At 39.4% G+C, this 18,333-nt stretch overlaps 1 protein-coding gene across 1 annotated transcript in view; it reads right to left on the bottom strand.

The window, feature by feature from the left end:
- trim67 (tripartite motif containing 67) overlaps positions 1-18,333 on the bottom strand; it is an 86,752-nt gene that overhangs the window by 39,600 nt on the left and 28,819 nt on the right. Inside the window, exons 4-5 of the mRNA XM_008289035.1 lie at positions 13,349-13,444; positions 7,245-7,367 (exon numbers count right to left, since the gene is read on the bottom strand). Coding sequence (XP_008287257.1) covers positions 7,245-7,367; positions 13,349-13,444 — 219 coding nt within the window. The remainder of the gene's footprint in view (positions 1-7,244; positions 7,368-13,348; positions 13,445-18,333) is intronic.

The following is an 18,333-nucleotide window of genomic DNA, read 5'->3' as shown; positions in this document are numbered from 1 at the left end:
TAAAGCGAATTCACTGAAACCCCCCTTTCATGGACTGAAACTGTGCAGCCTCTTAAGAAAAAGGGATTCATTTTATTGAGATTAGAGTCGACAAAATCCACGCTGAGTGTGAAAACACTTTTTTTCACCGTATTGCAACTCAAGACTGGTGTAAATAATTCAGCATTAAGCAAATTAGCAGTAATGAACAATTAGAAATGGACATTGGTCTCTGATGACACTTAATGTCCAGCAGTGTAATCAGACCAACGTTTAGGAAGAAAAAAATGCATGAAATATTTGAGACAATGCAGGCGGTAAAATTTGCATAAAACGCGTGTGCTTAGATCTGAGTACCACTACTAATGGGTTTGACAGCCTTTGATGCTCACTAAATTGCATTAATTCTTTCCTAAATGGAGGAATCCTCACAATCGTCTGCCTAATTTTTGTAGGCGTTGCACTGTATGCATATGGCACAATGTATTGTTTATGTCTCCATCAGCAGCTTCTGCCTCAGCTAACGTGGTGTTCCTCACCAACGCTTCATTTGGTTTGCTGAATAATTTCATTTCGCTGGTGCTCAGCTTGTTTCCAGAAATGAAATATAAAGCAAACAAGATTTCAGATCCTCTGACTCTCTGAACTGCAAGCTTGCGTCTGTCACATTTTTATTGTTTGTGGTCTCATTTTTCACTCGAGTATAAAGTCCTTCAGATCTGGAAACACAAAAAACATGAACAGAAGTACTAAGAATTCAAAACTGTTTTTGTGCAGTGTAACAAAGTTGGAATGCCACACATTATACAAAAAAAGTCAACTTTGAATATGTATTCGACAAAAACTGACAAGAACTGGAATCAACATCCATCCATCCATTATCGATACACCGGTTAATCCTCACTGGGGTCGTGGGTGGAATCAACATGTCCAACATTTTCTAAGGGCCCACAGATATTAAAACTAGAAGAAATTGTGACTCTACATGCTTCATATGTTTTACTTCTTACATTTTTGTCATGTGACTGTTGGTTAAAGCTGAGCTAGCTGTCTCTTTACAGTTTCCTCAAGGATCTCAGAATTTTTTTTTTTTTTTNGAACCAATATGGGGTTCCACATGCTTTAGATCAGCTGTTTGACTTACAACTGCTATAAACACTCTATTTTGTGACACTACAATACACATTAACTCTAGAAAAGATGTTTCACCATGCTGTTTCTTCCAACAACTTGCTCCTCTGTACACTGTTCTGAGCCATGCTGCATTTATCTTGTTGATCAAGCATGTTTTGTTTTCCTCTCAGCCTCTCGTTGAGCACGACTTGGTTCATTTTTGAATGTAAAATAAAGAATAAAGGGCTTTCGATGAAATATGAGACTTTTAGGCTGAGCTTTGGTTACTTTTCAGAAAGTGCAAAGTACAGTTTCTAGTTCTGATAAACGGTGTAATTTTGTTAATTTTAACCCTACATAAAATATGGTCCGGGTCAATACTGTGAAGAATTGCTGTCAAGAATTCCTTCATACAAAATGTCTATTCCAAATTTTAAACTACAGATCTATTTAGAACGTCTAAACAGCCTATGTTACATTAACACATGTACATTTAAAAAATACACACAAACTGGGCCTGTACACAGTTTCAAGATTTTCTAAAAGCCCCATTTTCCCTAATTTGACCCACACTGGTAGATCTAAAAAAAAAAAAAAAACATCTCAATGGATACGAGTCAAATTTGACCTGAAACAACCTCAGTGTACAAAAATTTGTAGCACCTGTTTTCAATACTGCTGTCAAAACAGGTCAAATTTGAACCAAGCATTAGGGTTAACAAGAAATCAGGTCTTTGAAACTGGTTTTGGGAGTTTCAGATGGAGCCCACGCTGCACAGTGATTCAGCACATTCAATGAAATTGATTGATGGATTGAAAACTCTTGTCTCACACCAATCACAAAGAGATCTCCTCTGCCCCAGTTCAACAGAAGTCTTCAACTGGTCCCATTATAAATGCCTATATGATGTGCTAGCTGATGGACTAAGCTTTGTACATACCACATGGTGAAGTACAGTGAGCATTTCTGTCTGTTCTTTGAAAGAGGAAACCCAAAATATGTTGCTTTTAAGGGATTAAGCTTCACAAACATCTGCCTGTCTTTACAATTTTTCATTTTTTGTGTGTGTGTTTTGTTTGGTCCGAGCTGTATCCACAAAAACAGATTAAAAGGTTTGTGAGTGCTTTGGAAAAAAATGAGAGGCTAAAGGGGGAGTTCACAGAAAATATGAAGGTCAGTTGAAATAGATCAAGATCTTGTACAGCCTACTCCTTCCACTGACACTTGTCAGGAGTATTGCTTTCTTGGAACTGCAGTTACATAACTGACATTTGGCTTGAAGTAATCCAAGAACAAACACAAGCCGTCTCCAGTGCAATACCGCATGTATGGAAAAATTGCTTTTTTTTGTTTGTTTTGTCCATTTGTTGTGTTGTAGGAGTAGTGTGAAAACCTACAAATAATGTGTAACGCTTAGTGATTACATTTAGATGATTATTTTTATTAAAAAAAAGCAGAAAAGTGGGAGATATTTTTACACCTACATTCCTAATCTGCCCTCTGATGTTCTGAAACATCTGCTGGCGCTTTGTAGATATGTGGGCGGAAACTGTGAGACTGACAAAGCCACAATAAATAAATACATCCAGTCTCAAGCTGACACGTCCTTCACAGCTGAACAACAAAACAGGTCGACTGCCAATGACGCCTAAAATGACACGTTGGAGTGTCTCCAGGAACGACGTGTACAACAATGAGCCACAACATTAAAACCACTGACAGGCGACGTGATTAACATGTTTTACAGTGGTACCTGTCAGTGGAAGGGAAATATCAGGCAGAAAATGAATGGTCAGTCTTGAAATGTATGTGTTTTAAGTTGGAAAAAATGGGCAGTGTGAGGATCTGAGTGATGTGGACAAGAACCAAATGATAACAGAGCGTCATTGAGGCACGTGGGGAGTGATCGCTGGAATCCCACAGATTAATTCTGTCCTGAAGCACATTCAGAAGTCTTGACAGGTCAGAGCTGTTTGCTCAGCAAGAAGAGGACACAAATAATATTATGGTCTGCACTCAAATAGCACATTTTTACTTTTGCTGCTTTTCTCTTGCCCAAGGACACTTTGATTGTGAAGGGACAGGGGATCGAACCGCCAACCTTGCGATCAGAACACACCCGCTCTACCACCTGAGTCACAGCCAACCGTGCTAGACAGGTGGTTTTACTGTTGTGGCTTCTAAGTGTGGATGTGTGTTTACAAAAGTAGCGTTATAAAGAGTGATGAAGTCTGCATTTGGAGGTGTGGTGGTAGAAAGTCAGTCACAGACTTTTCATCCAGGTGAGTGGTTAACATCCTATTATAAAGGGTTATCTTTGGACATTGGACATTCATTAAAGATGTATTATTATTAATTAATTATAATTATTGTTATTAGCTTTAGACTAGCGAACCAATGTAAAAGTAATGAAATGCTTGTTGTGCTCCAATTTGGATGTGATCATTTTGCAACCAAGCACCATGTATTCTATGTAAATTTCAGAAACGTTTGCCTTTAACCAAATGAAGGTAGAAGCATAACTTGCATATCTTGTCATTGATGCGCTGTGTTATCTTTTCTAACCCAGTGTGATCACAGCATCTATGGGTTTGCTGAGTGTGGCTAACATTAGGACAATGAAGCAGCCTTCTTACCTTGTAGGTTGACCTCCACATGTCTGCGCTGAATATGGTTACACATTGAATCGTCAAGTGGTCCTATTCCAGTATATTCTATTTTTTTCTCATCTGGTATTTCCTCATTGCACGTGTCATTTTGGATAGCGTTTCCTCAGTTCTTCAGTTCTAGTGTTTTAGAGTCCTTGATTGATAGCTGGACTGTGGGGGTGGGGTGGGACCGGGCTGGGGGTGGGGGTTGTTATTGTATTGTTGTATTGTATTATTGTAAAGTGCTATATAAATGAAATATGATTGATTGATTTAATTTGTATTTAAACAGGGTGGTCTGATGAGAGCAGTTCCTCTACTTTCTTTTGTCTACATAGCGCCAGTGCAGAAACAGCCATTTAGATAAACATAAAACTGAAACTGCAGGTAAGAAAGGAAAGGTAAAGATTTGTGCCAACAGACACATTTACACCCAACAAAGTGGATCCAAGCCAAGTCAACGTTAAATTTATAAACCAGATAAAGAGATATGGATGAATAGTAAATAGATAAGAGATACCAATAAAAACCCACAGGATGGGATAAAATCTTGTTAACCTCAGGATCTGTTTCAGTCGGATGTATCCAAGCATTTGCAGACAAAATCAATGAGGGGACTCTAAAACTTTAAAACAGTTTTCTGATCTTTTGACTAAGCTCTGTAACTTTGGGGATGAGACAGCCCTGAGATCTAGTGCAGAAGAGACATACAGAAGCTCTTCATGTTTATCAGTAAGGATTAAAGAGTGCAAGCTCAACTAATACTTACACAGTATACAGGTCTCAGAGAACTCACAACCTGTGTTTACTGATTCATGTTTTATGTCTGTTTACCTATTTATATTGTCTCTAAAATCTTTAATTTTAAAGGTAATGCCTATTGACTGTGTATAAAAGATGCAACTTCAACGTCACTGATTGGATTGTGGACTGATGTTGTGAAACCTCAAGTTTAGAATTTGGCCGTCGCTATCTTGGTCTTTTCAAACTGGACAGGATGGTAAAATAGTATTGGCCTATCAATCACCTGGTGACCCCCCCTAAAACATACCCTACTTTGTCATCTATTTTCCAATGAAAGGGAGCACAGTTTTCATGAACATCTAACTGCATCCAAAAAAAATCTTGAAACTAATGATTGAGACCATAAACTTATTAGGAAAGCTGACACTGAGTTGACAAATTAAGGCAGAAATAGGGTCATTTTCTCATAGACTTCTATACAATCTGACTTTTTTTTTTGGCAGCCAGAGTCGCCCCCTGCTGGCTGTTAGAAACAATGCAGGTTTACAGCTCTTTCATGTTGGCTTCAGGTTTCAGAGTCAGAGGTTACATCTATCTTTTGTGTCTACAGTAATGCCTGTCCTCTAGAAATTTGTTTCATGTAGTGTGAAATTGTTGCATTGTAATGTAATCTATAGTAGGACTGTGTTCAGAGAGTGTTCTTGAGTGAAAGAAGTGCTGCATTTGTATGGACTTTGAGGGAGGTAGTCAGAATAGATGGTGTACAAAGTTCATAACTTCAAAAACAGCATCCCGGGTTCACATCCAGGTTGGCTACAAACATTCTACTTTTGGTTAAATGCTGTGTCAGCCTAAACATAACCAAAAGAAGACACTACAAGTGGATTTTATTGTGCAGTATCTGATCATTTAGTGTAAAACAAATGAAAAACAGTATGTGTCAATGAACACTCTGTTACTTGCCAGATGCATTAAATAACAACATGTTCTCATTATGGTGATAGGAAACATAATATGTTCCCTTCAAAGCCTCTGCTGTTGCAGATTGGATGGATATGAATGGAATTTCAAGCAGACACAGTTCTACAGCTGCTCAGCTCACTAGTTCTATATTTTAAAGTCGAGCCAGCGCTCCTGTCAGCATGAACAAAGCCTCTAGTTAAATCTTTCCATCGGCTGTTGATGCCTGTCGCCCAGATGAGTATTTGAGATGTGAGTTTGGTTTATCAGCTATTGGTCTCTTGTCACGGCTTCCTCGCAGCCTGCGGCTATTTGCCCTCTGGCTAAATCTCAATCCCCAGATAATGACTACAGCTGTCCTTGGGGCTTCCGTCCAAATGCCCTCGGCTCCTCTCCCCTCCCCCGCCATCAAGCCAGACGGTCAGTCGGTCGGTGGGCACGTTGACGCTGGGCAGGCATCCATGTGACACAGTGGCACTTAGGAAACCCCAAGCAGCGGATTTACAGCAGAAAATAATAATAAAAATAAACAGGATGCCAGACTGAAATCATTTGTGACTGCAATGTGTTTTTTTAGGTATTATAATCCCAGAAAACATACTTTTCCAATCATGACCCATGGACGGATTATAAAACGATGGGCCCCTGGGCCCAGATGTGTAAAAGGCCCCCGACTCATCCCACAATGAAAGCCAGACAGGCACGATTTGTGCTTGTTGTGTATCTCCAACTGTGCTTCTCGCAGGTGTTTGGCAGCATTTTGCATCTCTTTGTGGTCATTTTTTGTCCCATTACGGTCATTTTGTGTCTCATGTTAATTCTGTGTCTCCCTGAGGTCATTTGGCATCACTTTGTGGTTGTTCTTTAATCATTTTGGTTCTCATTTTGCTTGTATTACATCTGTTTTGAGTCACAGTTGGGGCATTTGTGTCTTTTTGGTAATTTTGCATAGTTTGTTGCTATTTCGGCTCTGTGCAGTCCTTCTAGGATCACTCTTTGGCCATTTCGCTTTTGATTGCGTCAATGTCTTTGTCCCACTGTCGTCACATTTTGTTCTATTTTTGTCCCATTTTGTCTCGTTGTTAATTGTGTGTCTCTTTGTGCTCATTTTGCATCTCATTGTGCTATTTTTTTTTGTCCCATTTTAACGACTTTGTGTTATTTTGATTGCTTTGCATCTCTTAGGACATTTAATGTTGTTTGTTGCAGTTTTGACTCGTCACATTTTTTCTACTTAAAATGCATTAATTTCAAGACTGACCATTTGTTTTACATCGAATCTACTACATCTTATTTTGGTTGTTGTTTCTTTCTGGGATATACATTATAATTCTGGAATAATACCTGATAACAGCTGTTGTTGTGTCATTGTGTGATTTGAACAGAGAACAAGTTGTGCACACTGCTGCCGTTGTGCGAAAGCAGATAAAGCTAAAAGACAGCAGCCTGATTTGAATATCATTTGTTATAATCAAATAAAACAAATTGGCCTTATGGAAAACTAGTCATCAGTACTCATCAGTAAAGAAATGAAGAAGCATACAGATGTGTTTGCTGTCTTCATAATGAGCCTTTTTATATGTCGAGTTTTCCTGTAAAGTTCAACACAATCATCAAGAAAGGTCACATGTTGAAGATGATTATTACAAAATCTTTTTATATTAAATTATGACGATTCTAAATATTCGTTTTAATCAGACCGATGGGTCCGCCGTTGATTCACGTTTTATCTAATTAGAAGAGTCATCAGAAGTAGAATTTCCTGTCAGGCTGGATGGATGAAAATCAGACAGTCTCACCTTTAGTTTGTACTCCTTCTCCTTGGTGACTTTGGTGAGCAGCTTGGCTTTCTGTCTGGTCAGCGCCTCGATCAGAGAGTCACACTGAGCCACGAGGCAGGCCTCGAACTCCACACCGTTCTCCTGGAGCAGAAACAAGCAGCGCAGTCATTATCAAGCAAAAAGGAAAGCGAACAAGTGAAACGAACTAATGCGTCCCTGACCCTAATACATGGCAGCGTGTGGCACCTCTGTCGAAATAAAGCTACTTTAAGGTGCTCCAAAGTCATCTTCATTATGCGTTTGGGTCACAAAAGCACAACGCGGAGACGAAAATAGATCTGTTGGTATGTTTCTCTTCATTTAGCAGCACAGAGCAGCTTTGTGTTTGTTACTGATATGTTAATTTATCAGCCGCAGCTTGTTCTATTTTTGCCGAAGCTACAAAAACATGAATATACGGCGTTAATTATTTCAATAGGCTGCGCACACAAGCGAATCATTCATCATATTCACCGTGTAACTGCTAGACTCTCCACCATTTTTCCTTTAAAACGCAGCACATGGAAATACCATCCTGTCAGTTAGAGTTGTGGTTTTGTGCTTTGATTAACCGACATTCTCTGACTGTGACCAGCCTTTTTTTTGGGTCACAATATGAGGTCAGCACGACATTACAAGCAGACATTTGCAGCTGGAGTGGCGCGCAAATTTTGACTGGACTATACTTACATTTTTTCATTGTGGGCCATGATTAGTTAACTACATCACAACAACAGAGAACAAAAGGTTGTGGTTCAGTTTTCAAAAAAGTGGCAAGCAATAAACAATTTGCCTGATTTTTGTTTCACATCTTTGCATGTCATCATTATTTGAGCATTTTTAGCTTCTACATTTTTTTGTTTAACAGAGTTCTGACAAAAATGTTACATGACCCAACACAGAAGCCATACGCTGCTGGAAGAAGGGAAAAAATAAGATAGAAACCAACAGAAAAAATTTAATTAAAGGCATTTATTACTGTTTTACATGTTCTCCCCGTGCAGCGTGGGTTCTCTCCGCGTTCTCCGGCTTCCTACCACACAGTCCAAAAACATGTTGAGGTTAATTGGTGATTCTAAATTATCCGTAGGTGTGAATGTGAGTGTGCTGGTTGTCTGTCTCTAAGTGTAGCTCTGTGATAGACTGGTGACCTGTCCAGGGTGTCCCCTGCCTTTGCCCTAAGTCGGCTGGGATAGACTCCAACCTCCAACGACCCTAGTGAGGATTAAGCGGTGTATAGATAATGGATGGATGTTTACATGATGTCTTTTCTATTTATTCTTTTTGTTTGGTTTTTTTGCAAAATAAATGTTAGGATTACAATTTATCTACTTATCACAGTCTGGGATTAGCCAGTGATTACCAACAACATTTTGTTCTGTCACTGGAACAAAGAAAAACTCACACTCAGGGTGTTAAGGACAAACATGTCCACATCAAAACAACTCCTAGAAGAATAGCATATATTAAAGCGGAGTCAATAAAGGTTGATGCTTTGACAACCTGCATTCGGTTTGTTTGTTACTTCCATATAAGCACTGCAGCCCATCCATTAACAGAGAGAAGCCCCTGTGTAATGTCCTAAAGGTTTTCATCCAGCAGCTACAATAACTGGTTGTTAATGAGGGAATGATCCACAGGGGCATTTCATTGCTGCACTGAGACACACTTGATAAGGAGATGAGGTCTTACAGCAGTGATTTCCAATCAAGCTTCCTCCGCTCAGGGACTCAGTTCAGATCTGTAAGAGGATGAGTGCTGCAGATATTTACTCCTCATTTGTACACTTGTCTTTCTCTTTATCCATCCCTCTCTTTTCCTGCTCACTGCCTCTCAGACAGAGCAAAGTCAAGCTAAGGGTTTTTTTTTTTTGTTTGTATTTAAATGCAATCCTCTTCGCTTTGTAATAAGACTCTTAATGCCTGCTTGCGGTGCTGCAGCAAGTCATGTCCGTGCAGACAGTGTGTGTGCACATGTGCGCGTTTCTGTGTGCACAGCAGGCAGATGCAGCGCCAGAGATCAGCTGCACAGTAATGCTGTCTACAGGGAAAACACACACACACACATGCAAACATACACACACACACAGGCACTGTAAAAATGTGGACGATAAGGTTTGTTTTTAGTTTATCGATTAATTGGATTTATCTCCCTGCCGCTGACTGTGGAGTCCAAATGTTGCTCTGTGACTGATTTATCTGAAACTTATTGTCCATTAGGAGACATTTAGTCCAACACACAGCAGTGGTGAAGTACAGTAAATTATGTAAAGAGCTTCACATGTGTGGGAAAGTGATCAGACGTGGATATCGGTTCTGGTACAATCTTGCACAGCCAGGCCTCTGTGTTGTCACACTTATGGCGATAGAGAGAAATTCAAGTAAAAAAAAAAAAAAAAGAAAGAAAAAAGCAAGGAATCCTGAAACCTTGAAGGTTTCCTTGAACAGCAATTTAAGCAAGTTTGAAAATAGTTGCCTCTAAAAAACTGCATCTTTGGGGTAGCTCCATGAGTAAACATGTTGTCTGCTGCAGCACTCAATACACAATACATGTGAAAAATTAAGACAAATCTAGAATAGCCCAAAGTGCCAAAGTCTGACAAATTCATCCATCCATCCATCCATTATCTATACACCGCTTAATCCTCACTAGGGTCGCTGGGGGCTGGAGTCTATCCCAGCTGACTCAGGGGACACCTTGGACAGGTCGCCAGTCTGTCACAGGATTACACTTAGAGACAGACAGCCAAGCACGCTCACATTTAGAATCACCAATTAACCTCAATATGTTTTTGGAAAGTGGGAGGAAGCCAGAGAACCCAGAGAGAACCCACACTGCACAGGGAGAACATGCAAACTTCACACAGGCAGATCCCAGGCATCCTAACCGGGTATCTTCTCGCTGCGGGGCGATGGTGCTAACCACCGAGCCACCTTGCCTCTAACCAATTCAAGTATTATTAAAGTCTACTTAAAGACCATTATCACTGCCCAAGTTACAGTGTAAAATCTGTCTCTAGTGGACATTTTACACCGTCCCCACCAGAAAACAGCATCGGACAGAATGGAGCTCAAGGAAGCACATGGGTGTACTTTAACCCAGATCCAGATTCTATTCTCAACCTTAACCATGCTACACCAGCAACAAATAGAGTGATAATGGCTTACTGGGTGTACTGGAGAGTGAAGGAGAGCCCTACCTGCTCACATGTGTTAGAATAATGTGTGATGATAAGTATAGAATATTAGGATAATGTCTAAAGTCAGACATTCTGTATGCTCAGTCCCCCATTTGTACTTCTGTTTTAAGATGTACTGCAGCACTACATCACTATGTCACTATTTCTGTCTTTGTTTTTGAGAGAGAGCGGTCATTAATCACTCGGCCACAAAAGGTCACTTGTCAAGAAATATTTAATGGAAGGTTGTTTTGAGTTTTTTGAACAAACAGTAGACGCTGTTGTTTTTCCGGTGGGCAAAGTCTTGTTCAGGTACGACACACAGCTGACAGTTAAGGGCTTGTGGCGACTTTTTTTTTTTTTTTCCTTTTTGCATTTTGTCTCCAGTGAACAGAGTGGAGAGACAGGAACTGTGGGGAAAGAGAGCAGGAAAAAGACACGGAGCAAAGGTCCAGTCTCTCCTGGAATCAAATCTGAGACTTACTGCTTGAATGCACCCATGTGGCGTTCAGCTTGGGTAGCACCCACTAAGATTTTTTTTTGTCCTCAAACCCAGACTTGAGTGATACCTCCTGATTTATTTGTGTTTTTTTAAGCTGAAAACACATAGCTGTAATGGCACCATGGTGTCATAATAGGCACACCCAAAGCTTTTCAAAAGACATTTGCTTAAAACCATGTGTGGACACCCACTGCTTAAACTTGATATCTCACCTAAAGAGCTCATCTCCAGGGCGACGCCCCACCAGGCCGTTTCATTTCAGACAGAATTGAGTCTACGTGTTACTGCACTGTCTCTGGTCTTGCTCAGAGTTTCCTATTTGCTTTTTGGCCTCAAGATTAAGTTTTGCAAAACATTTTTGGCAGAATTTTGAGAATTTTATATGTTTTCAGAGCTGGGAAATTTGTTCAGGACAAAGACGAAATCCAAGTGATGGAATGGCTCCAATGCTTTTTTTGTTGGTCCTTGAAATGGTAAAAAGTGCAGCTTTTTCAAATGATGGTGGTAGCTGACAGTATATATTTGTGGATGTATCCATATTTCCTATTGCAAATATGGTCTTTGAGTGACATTTTATCACCTTTTCAAGCCTCAGACTTCAGTAGAATTTGATGTGTGCCAAGTATGGGAAACCAACATTCCACTTTTTTCCCGTTTTGACATTTCAAAATAGTGACGTGGACTCGTTTGCAGAACCACAAAAACTGTTGTACAAAGGTTTTATATATTATTATATGTGCAAAGGTACAAGTTGCTTCCATGGTGTCTTCATGTTAAATGTAATAGCACATGTAATAACACTTATTTTGTCTGGCTGAATGTTTCAGTTTCAGGCTGCTCTAACATGGCAGTAAAGCTGTTCATCATAAGCCGCTATGGTTGCAGTTCCATCGTATGTTTGAAAAGCAAACCGCAATGCAGATATATAACACTGAATTGTAAATGTCTGTAATAAGAAAAACCCCATTCACATGAATGGTAAAAGCGATATCATTTGTCCTTGGAAGAGTGATGATGTGGATATCAGAAATGACAACTGTGGATAAGAAGAATGTCATTGTGGATATCTTCAAATGTTCTTTTGGACTAGGATAAAATTGAATTACTGATATCTGCAATACATTTCTAGTCTGACTATGAAATTTTAAAATGCATTGCCATATCTACACACTCAAGAGGTGGTGACAGCAAGAGGTGAAGTGAGGAGAGGGAGCTGGCTGCTGTGGGAACCGGGATGTACGAGCAGCGAGAGAGCACAATAACTCGTGTTTTTTCAGGGGCAGCGAGGCTGGAAATAAGAACGCGGTGTGAAGTGTTGCAAGGCGGCATTCACCAACCCACTGCCTGTCTGGAAGCTGTACATAGGAAATAATGGGAACAGACACATAGACAAGCATTGTCTATGTCTGTTGTATTTATTCACTTAAATGTTCATCTTTTTGTAACTGTGAAGCACCTTGTTATCCTGGTTTTGAAACGTTCTGTATAAATAAAGTTTTACTTACTTTCAATGTAACAAAGACTTTTTTAACTGTATTTTGTTTTTGTTATATTGTTTGTGTGTTAGTCCAGCTACTGAGACTAAGGCCACGTTTACACATAGCTGGGTATTTACAAGAACTTATCTGCGTTTTCGAAAATAACATCATTCACACCAGATCGTTTTCAAAAAAATCTTCGTTTCCACAAACCCACATAAACACGTTGTTAAGAGCTGCTATAAGCATGCCAAACCTACAGGGGGCAGTGTAACAAGAAGCATAAAGCCATGCTAGCCAGTCAGAATCAAAACACAACAACAAATGGCACAAATTACTTCCTGTCACTTTAATGGCGCGAGGGTCATTTGTTTGGATCAACAGAGAAGTGGAGCTACTCCTAAATGTGGTGATAGAGTACAAAACATGTAGAATACTTGAAAATATTCAGCGAGAAACATGTCGATCCAAGCATATGGACGCATTGGTAAACATGTAAAGATGGGTCGCACACATATGGTGCTGATGACGCTTTTGTCGCATACTGTGGCGTCAAATTCCGTCTCCTATTGTCTACATGCAAATGTAAAGATGGAGTTTTTCCACATCTCCACTTTGGCCGGAGTTTTCAGATATGATCATTTTGTAGCTTCGTTTATGTGTAAACCAAAGGCCCAAACGCATTGAAATATCACCATTTTTGCTACATATAAACAGAGGCCAAAGTTAGTGGAAAATCAATATCTGCTGCTTCTGTAAGGAAACCTGCCCCAGGGCATTATGGGTTTGTCATTGATGATGTGAGCGGAACATTATCATGCTATCAAACTATGAAGACATCTTCTCATCTACAGTTGTTCAGATCAAATCAATAAATAAAAACAAGATATCTGACATTAAATGAAGTGCAAAGGTGTGTTGTTACCTGTATCTGCTGAAGCATGTTCTTGAGTTGAACCAGGAACTCCTTGGCATCTTTAGCTTTGTCTGAGACGCCGTTCAGAGCCTGTGAGAGCTGGCACTGCAGAGACAGAAGAAAAATGCCATGTCATTCATTTTCATTTACTGCTAAGAGCATCAGATTTACAAGTGTTTAACTTAAAAACGAGACAGATAATGTATTTTCTATGCAGTCCAGTTCATATAAAATCTATTCATATATGACCAAAAAAGAAAATCTGAAACCTAAAATTTTCCAGGCTTATTGAAAACAAAAACCACGCATCCCGAGGAAGAAGAATAAATCACCTGATATCAAATGGACTGGTATATCGCCAGGGTCAAACAATCGGTTACATAAGACTGTAATATTAGCTCTGTACAAGGCTGGATCAAGGCTCTTCTCTCTCAAACTGTGCAACCAGTACAACCAGTGAGGCTTCGAGGCTTTTCCTAAGATGTCGGTTATGTAATCGTTTAACCCCACAGACAGCTCTCTGTGGATGCTCAGATTACACTTGATCCAGGCCTAAAGCGAATTCACTGAAACCCCCCTTTCATGGACTGAAACTGTGCAGCCTCTTAAGAAAAAGGGATTCATTTTATTGAGATTAGAGTCGACAAAATCCACGCTGAGTGTGAAAACACTTTTTTTCACCGTATTGCAACTCAAGACTGGTGTAAATAATTCAGCATTAAGCAAATTAGCAGTAATGAACAATTAGAAATGGACATTGGTCTCTGATGACACTTAATGTCCAGCAGTGTAATCAGACCAACGTTTAGGAAGAAAAAAATGCATGAAATATTTGAGACAATGCAGGCGTTCAAATTTGCATAAAACGTGTGTGCTTAGATCTGAGTACCACTACTAATGGGTTTGACAGCCTTTGATGCTCACTAAATTGCATTAATTCTTTCCTAAATGGAGGAATCCTCACAATCGTCTGCCTAATTTTTGTAGGCGTCGCACTGTATGCATACGGTACAATGTATTGTTTATGTCTCCATCAGCAGCTTCTGCCTCAGCTAACGTGGTGTTCCTCACCAACGCTTCATTTGGTTTGCTGAATAATTTCATTTCGCTGGTGCTCAGCTTGTTTCCAGAAATGAAATATAAAGCAAACAAGATTTCAGATCCTCTGACTCTCTGAACTGCAAGCTTGCGTCTGTCACATTTTTATTGTTTGTGGTCTCATTTTTCACTCGAGTATAAAGTCCTTCAGATCTAGAAACACAAAAAACATGACTAGAAGTACTAAGAATTCAAAACTGTTTTAGTGCAGTGTTACAAAGTTGGAATGCCACACATTATACAAAAAAAGTCAACTTTGAATATGTATTCGACAAAAACTGACAAGAACTGGAATCAACATCCATCCATCCATTATCGATACACCGGTTAATCCTCACTGGGGTCGTGGGTGGAATCAACATGTCCAACATTTTCTAAGGGCCCACAGATATTAAAACTAGAAGAAATTGTGACTCTACATGCTTCATATGTTTTACTTCTTACATTTTTGTCATGTGACTGTTGGTTAAAGCTGAGCTAGCTGTCTCTTTACAGTTTCCTCAAGGATCTCAGAATTTTTTTTTTTTTTTACAAAATCTGATTAGTGCAAATAATTTATTTTTGATAAATGAGACATTTAGAAAAAAGTGATTTTGATTAAAAATCTTGACTTTACAGTGAAACATGGTTGTTTTTCCTGACTGAACAACACATCACAGATTATCACTGTGGTGTGTTCGATAAGTTGAACATCTGATGACTCTTTCTGGTTTGACAGTGTCTGGTTGTGATAAATATTGTAATTTTGGCATTTAAAAATAACATAAAACAAAATGCAGCATGCTTTTTAAACCTACTGGTGTGTTTTGGGATCAAAACACCCAGAGAGTCTGAAAAACTAAAATCTAACTTCAGAGGGTTTCTAAAAAAAAAAAATATGCAGAATATTTTCAGTCTATTTCTACTGTTCAGGTTTATTTGCCTGTTGAAAGATGAGAATCAGAACACGAAATATCAGTGACTGGGCCACTAATCTGCAGTATATCTTGGTTCTGTAGCTGCTATTGCACCAGAAAAACATGGATACCACCAGTTTAAGCTGTGTAAACCAAGTTATGTTGATAAGTTTAACCCCTGCAGTCCTACTTTTTCTTTTTTTTTAAACCAATCAAAGTAAAGAAATAAATGAAGACATGACATTTAGTCAGCAGATAGTTTTAATAAAGATTCTTACATTTTCTCTTTGTGGTTTTGGTGCAATTTCTTAGGTTTTCATGTCATATAGGATGTCTAACATTGTAATTTTGTGGAGTAGCTTCTTAGCTGCAACTGGAAACACGTGCCTGCTCTGTTTTAAATTATGCATAGATATATCCACTTACACTGTATCATATAATAATCTGATCATATTCAATTGTCTTGGGGTGTCGTGCACAAAGAATGAACGCCATATATGCAAAATAATTAAAAGAGTTTTGGTAGGAGATGATATACAATGTCTTTGTCTGTTTAAAACAATGAAATCCATCCAGGACACAAGCTGAATATCATAAAACACCCAAAGAGTCCAAGTCATCAGACAAAAACAACAAACACTCCCATCCACCATGAGGCGGATTACATATTCCAGCCAAGTTCAATACTGTTTAGGAAGAGGCTCAGTGTGTGTGTGTGTGTGTGTGTGTGTGTGTGCATCAGTCACTGGTAAATAAGAGAAGACAGGACAAAGGAAACCCACACTGGTACACACATGCCAAGCTGTGATGGATCTGCTCTGCTGTCGCCACACCCACATTCTCCACCTGCTTCCCCTTTTTCCTGGATGGTGATCTCATGAATGCAATCTCACACACACACACACACACACACACACACACACATTTAGACAGAGATGGCCAGAAGGCGATATGAAGGGGGTGGATCTCCCTCTTTGTGTCTTGAAATCATAAATAACAGTTTTATTCTCTACGACGAGCAAAGGTCAAAAATCACTGCATGTGTGATCATCACGTTCATTAAACTCAGTGGAGGTTTTGGAATTAAACAAACGCGTGTTTTAAAACAAGGAGAAAAAAAGCACAGCCACAGATGTCACGTGGGCAAACAAGAAGGTTTTTGTTCAAGACTCACAAAAGAAATGGGAAGTGTTTATCTTTTTGTAACTGTGAAAAATAATTAAAGTTTCAGTCACTAAATCCAAACTTTTGTTGAGTTTGAACTGATAATGCACCAGTTCCTGTCTCTTTTCTGCGCTTTGTTTCAGCCCTTTGGCTTCCTTTCCTGCATAAATCCACAGCTGTGAGAGTGAGATATTATTCTCACATGCCAATAAAACAAATATTTGTAGATATATCAAAGTAGGGCAATAATTCAGTATAACACAGCCAATCTTACTGACTTTAAAACAAGACAGGGAAAAAACTAATCAGGTAACATGTAATGCAAAGTTAAATAATAAACAATAAAGTTTAATTAGTGATCAGTGACTATGCACAGTGCTTAACAAATGTATAAGACCACCACTCAGTGTAAGGTTTACCCTAAATTAACAGCATTGGTAATTACCAAAATCATTTCTTATGTTTCTGTAATGGTTAATACACCAATATGTAGAAATTCTTTAACCGAAATTCAATCCATTATCTATACACCGCTTAATCCTCACTAGGGTCTCGGGGGGCTGGAGTCTATCCCAGCTGACTTAGGGTGAAGGCAGGGGACACCCTGGACAGGTCACCAGTCTATCACAGGGCTACACTTAGAGACAGACAACCAAGCACACTCACATTCACACCTATGGACAATTTTTTGGACCTTGTGGGAAGAAGCTGGAGAGAACCCACGCTGCACGGGGAGAACATTTAAACTCGACGCAGAAAGATCCCGGGTGTCCTCACCGGGATCTTCTAGCTACAAGTCGATGGTTCTGATCACCGAGCCACCATGCAGCCGAATCGAAATTATATTTTTAATGCTAAAATATAACTATTGTTGTTATTAATGAATTTTCAAAATAATAATTTATAAATAATTAATAAAAAAATGAAAAAATAGTAAAGCACATTATTATTTCTTGATTAAGATGTCAAATTATAATTATTTACTTGCATTCCTGAACAAAAAACATGTTTTAGTGGTTCAATGTTATGCTTGATTCATTTCTGAAGCCCAGTGAGCTCGAATTTGGGTAGAAAAAGGTGAATTCAGTTTGAAATTCCTCATTCCTGTTCAAAATGAGAGACAGCGGAATGCAAATTAAAGCAATCCATGATGTTGGATGGATGGCTTAATTTGTTAAGCATTGTGTATATATATACAATGCTTAACAAATTAGACAGGTGGTCTAATAAATTTGTTAAACACTGTATAAGTTTGGATTGTTAGAAAATTCTTATTCATTCAACATCAGTCTTGTGCTTACATCTGAAACCACTGCACATAGTCGCTCCACTGTACGGATAATCTCCTCTACACAATGCCCAGTCCACCCCCACAGACACACAAACACACTCGGTGATCTTATCTCCGTCCATCCCTCCTCGATACACGTGCTGCACGGAGTCAGGAGGAGGGACGAGTGGAGGTCATGGTTCACAAATCACCGCAGTCCTTCTGTGGAGCTTCTCGCTGCTCCTCTCCAAGAGGCCATCTGGCTCAGCAAGCTGTCTGGCCTCTGTGTGTGTGTGTGTGTGTGTGTGTGTGTGCGCGTGTGTGAGTCTGTGTGGGTGTGTTTGCATGCCAAGATGCTAACAAGGGGATGACGGATGCGCCATATGAAGGCTGTCCTGGCACATCCCCTCCTCTCTTATTTGTCCCGTCTGGTTCCTCATTCATTTCACTGCAGCGACGCTCATCAGGTCAAAGTTCTGACATGCTTCCACCTACTCAGGCTCAGTCACTACAGCCATCATGTTTTATTCATTCATTGATTTTCTCAACCCACTACTTCTCTACCT

The sequence above is a fragment of the Stegastes partitus genome, unplaced genomic scaffold (assembly GCF_000690725.1).
Source record: "Stegastes partitus isolate 25-593 unplaced genomic scaffold, Stegastes_partitus-1.0.2 Scaffold589, whole genome shotgun sequence".
Lineage (NCBI taxonomy): Eukaryota > Metazoa > Chordata > Actinopteri > Pomacentridae > Stegastes > Stegastes partitus.
Note: the sequence above shows the minus strand (reverse complement) of the source record. Positions and strands in the feature narration are given on the sequence as shown.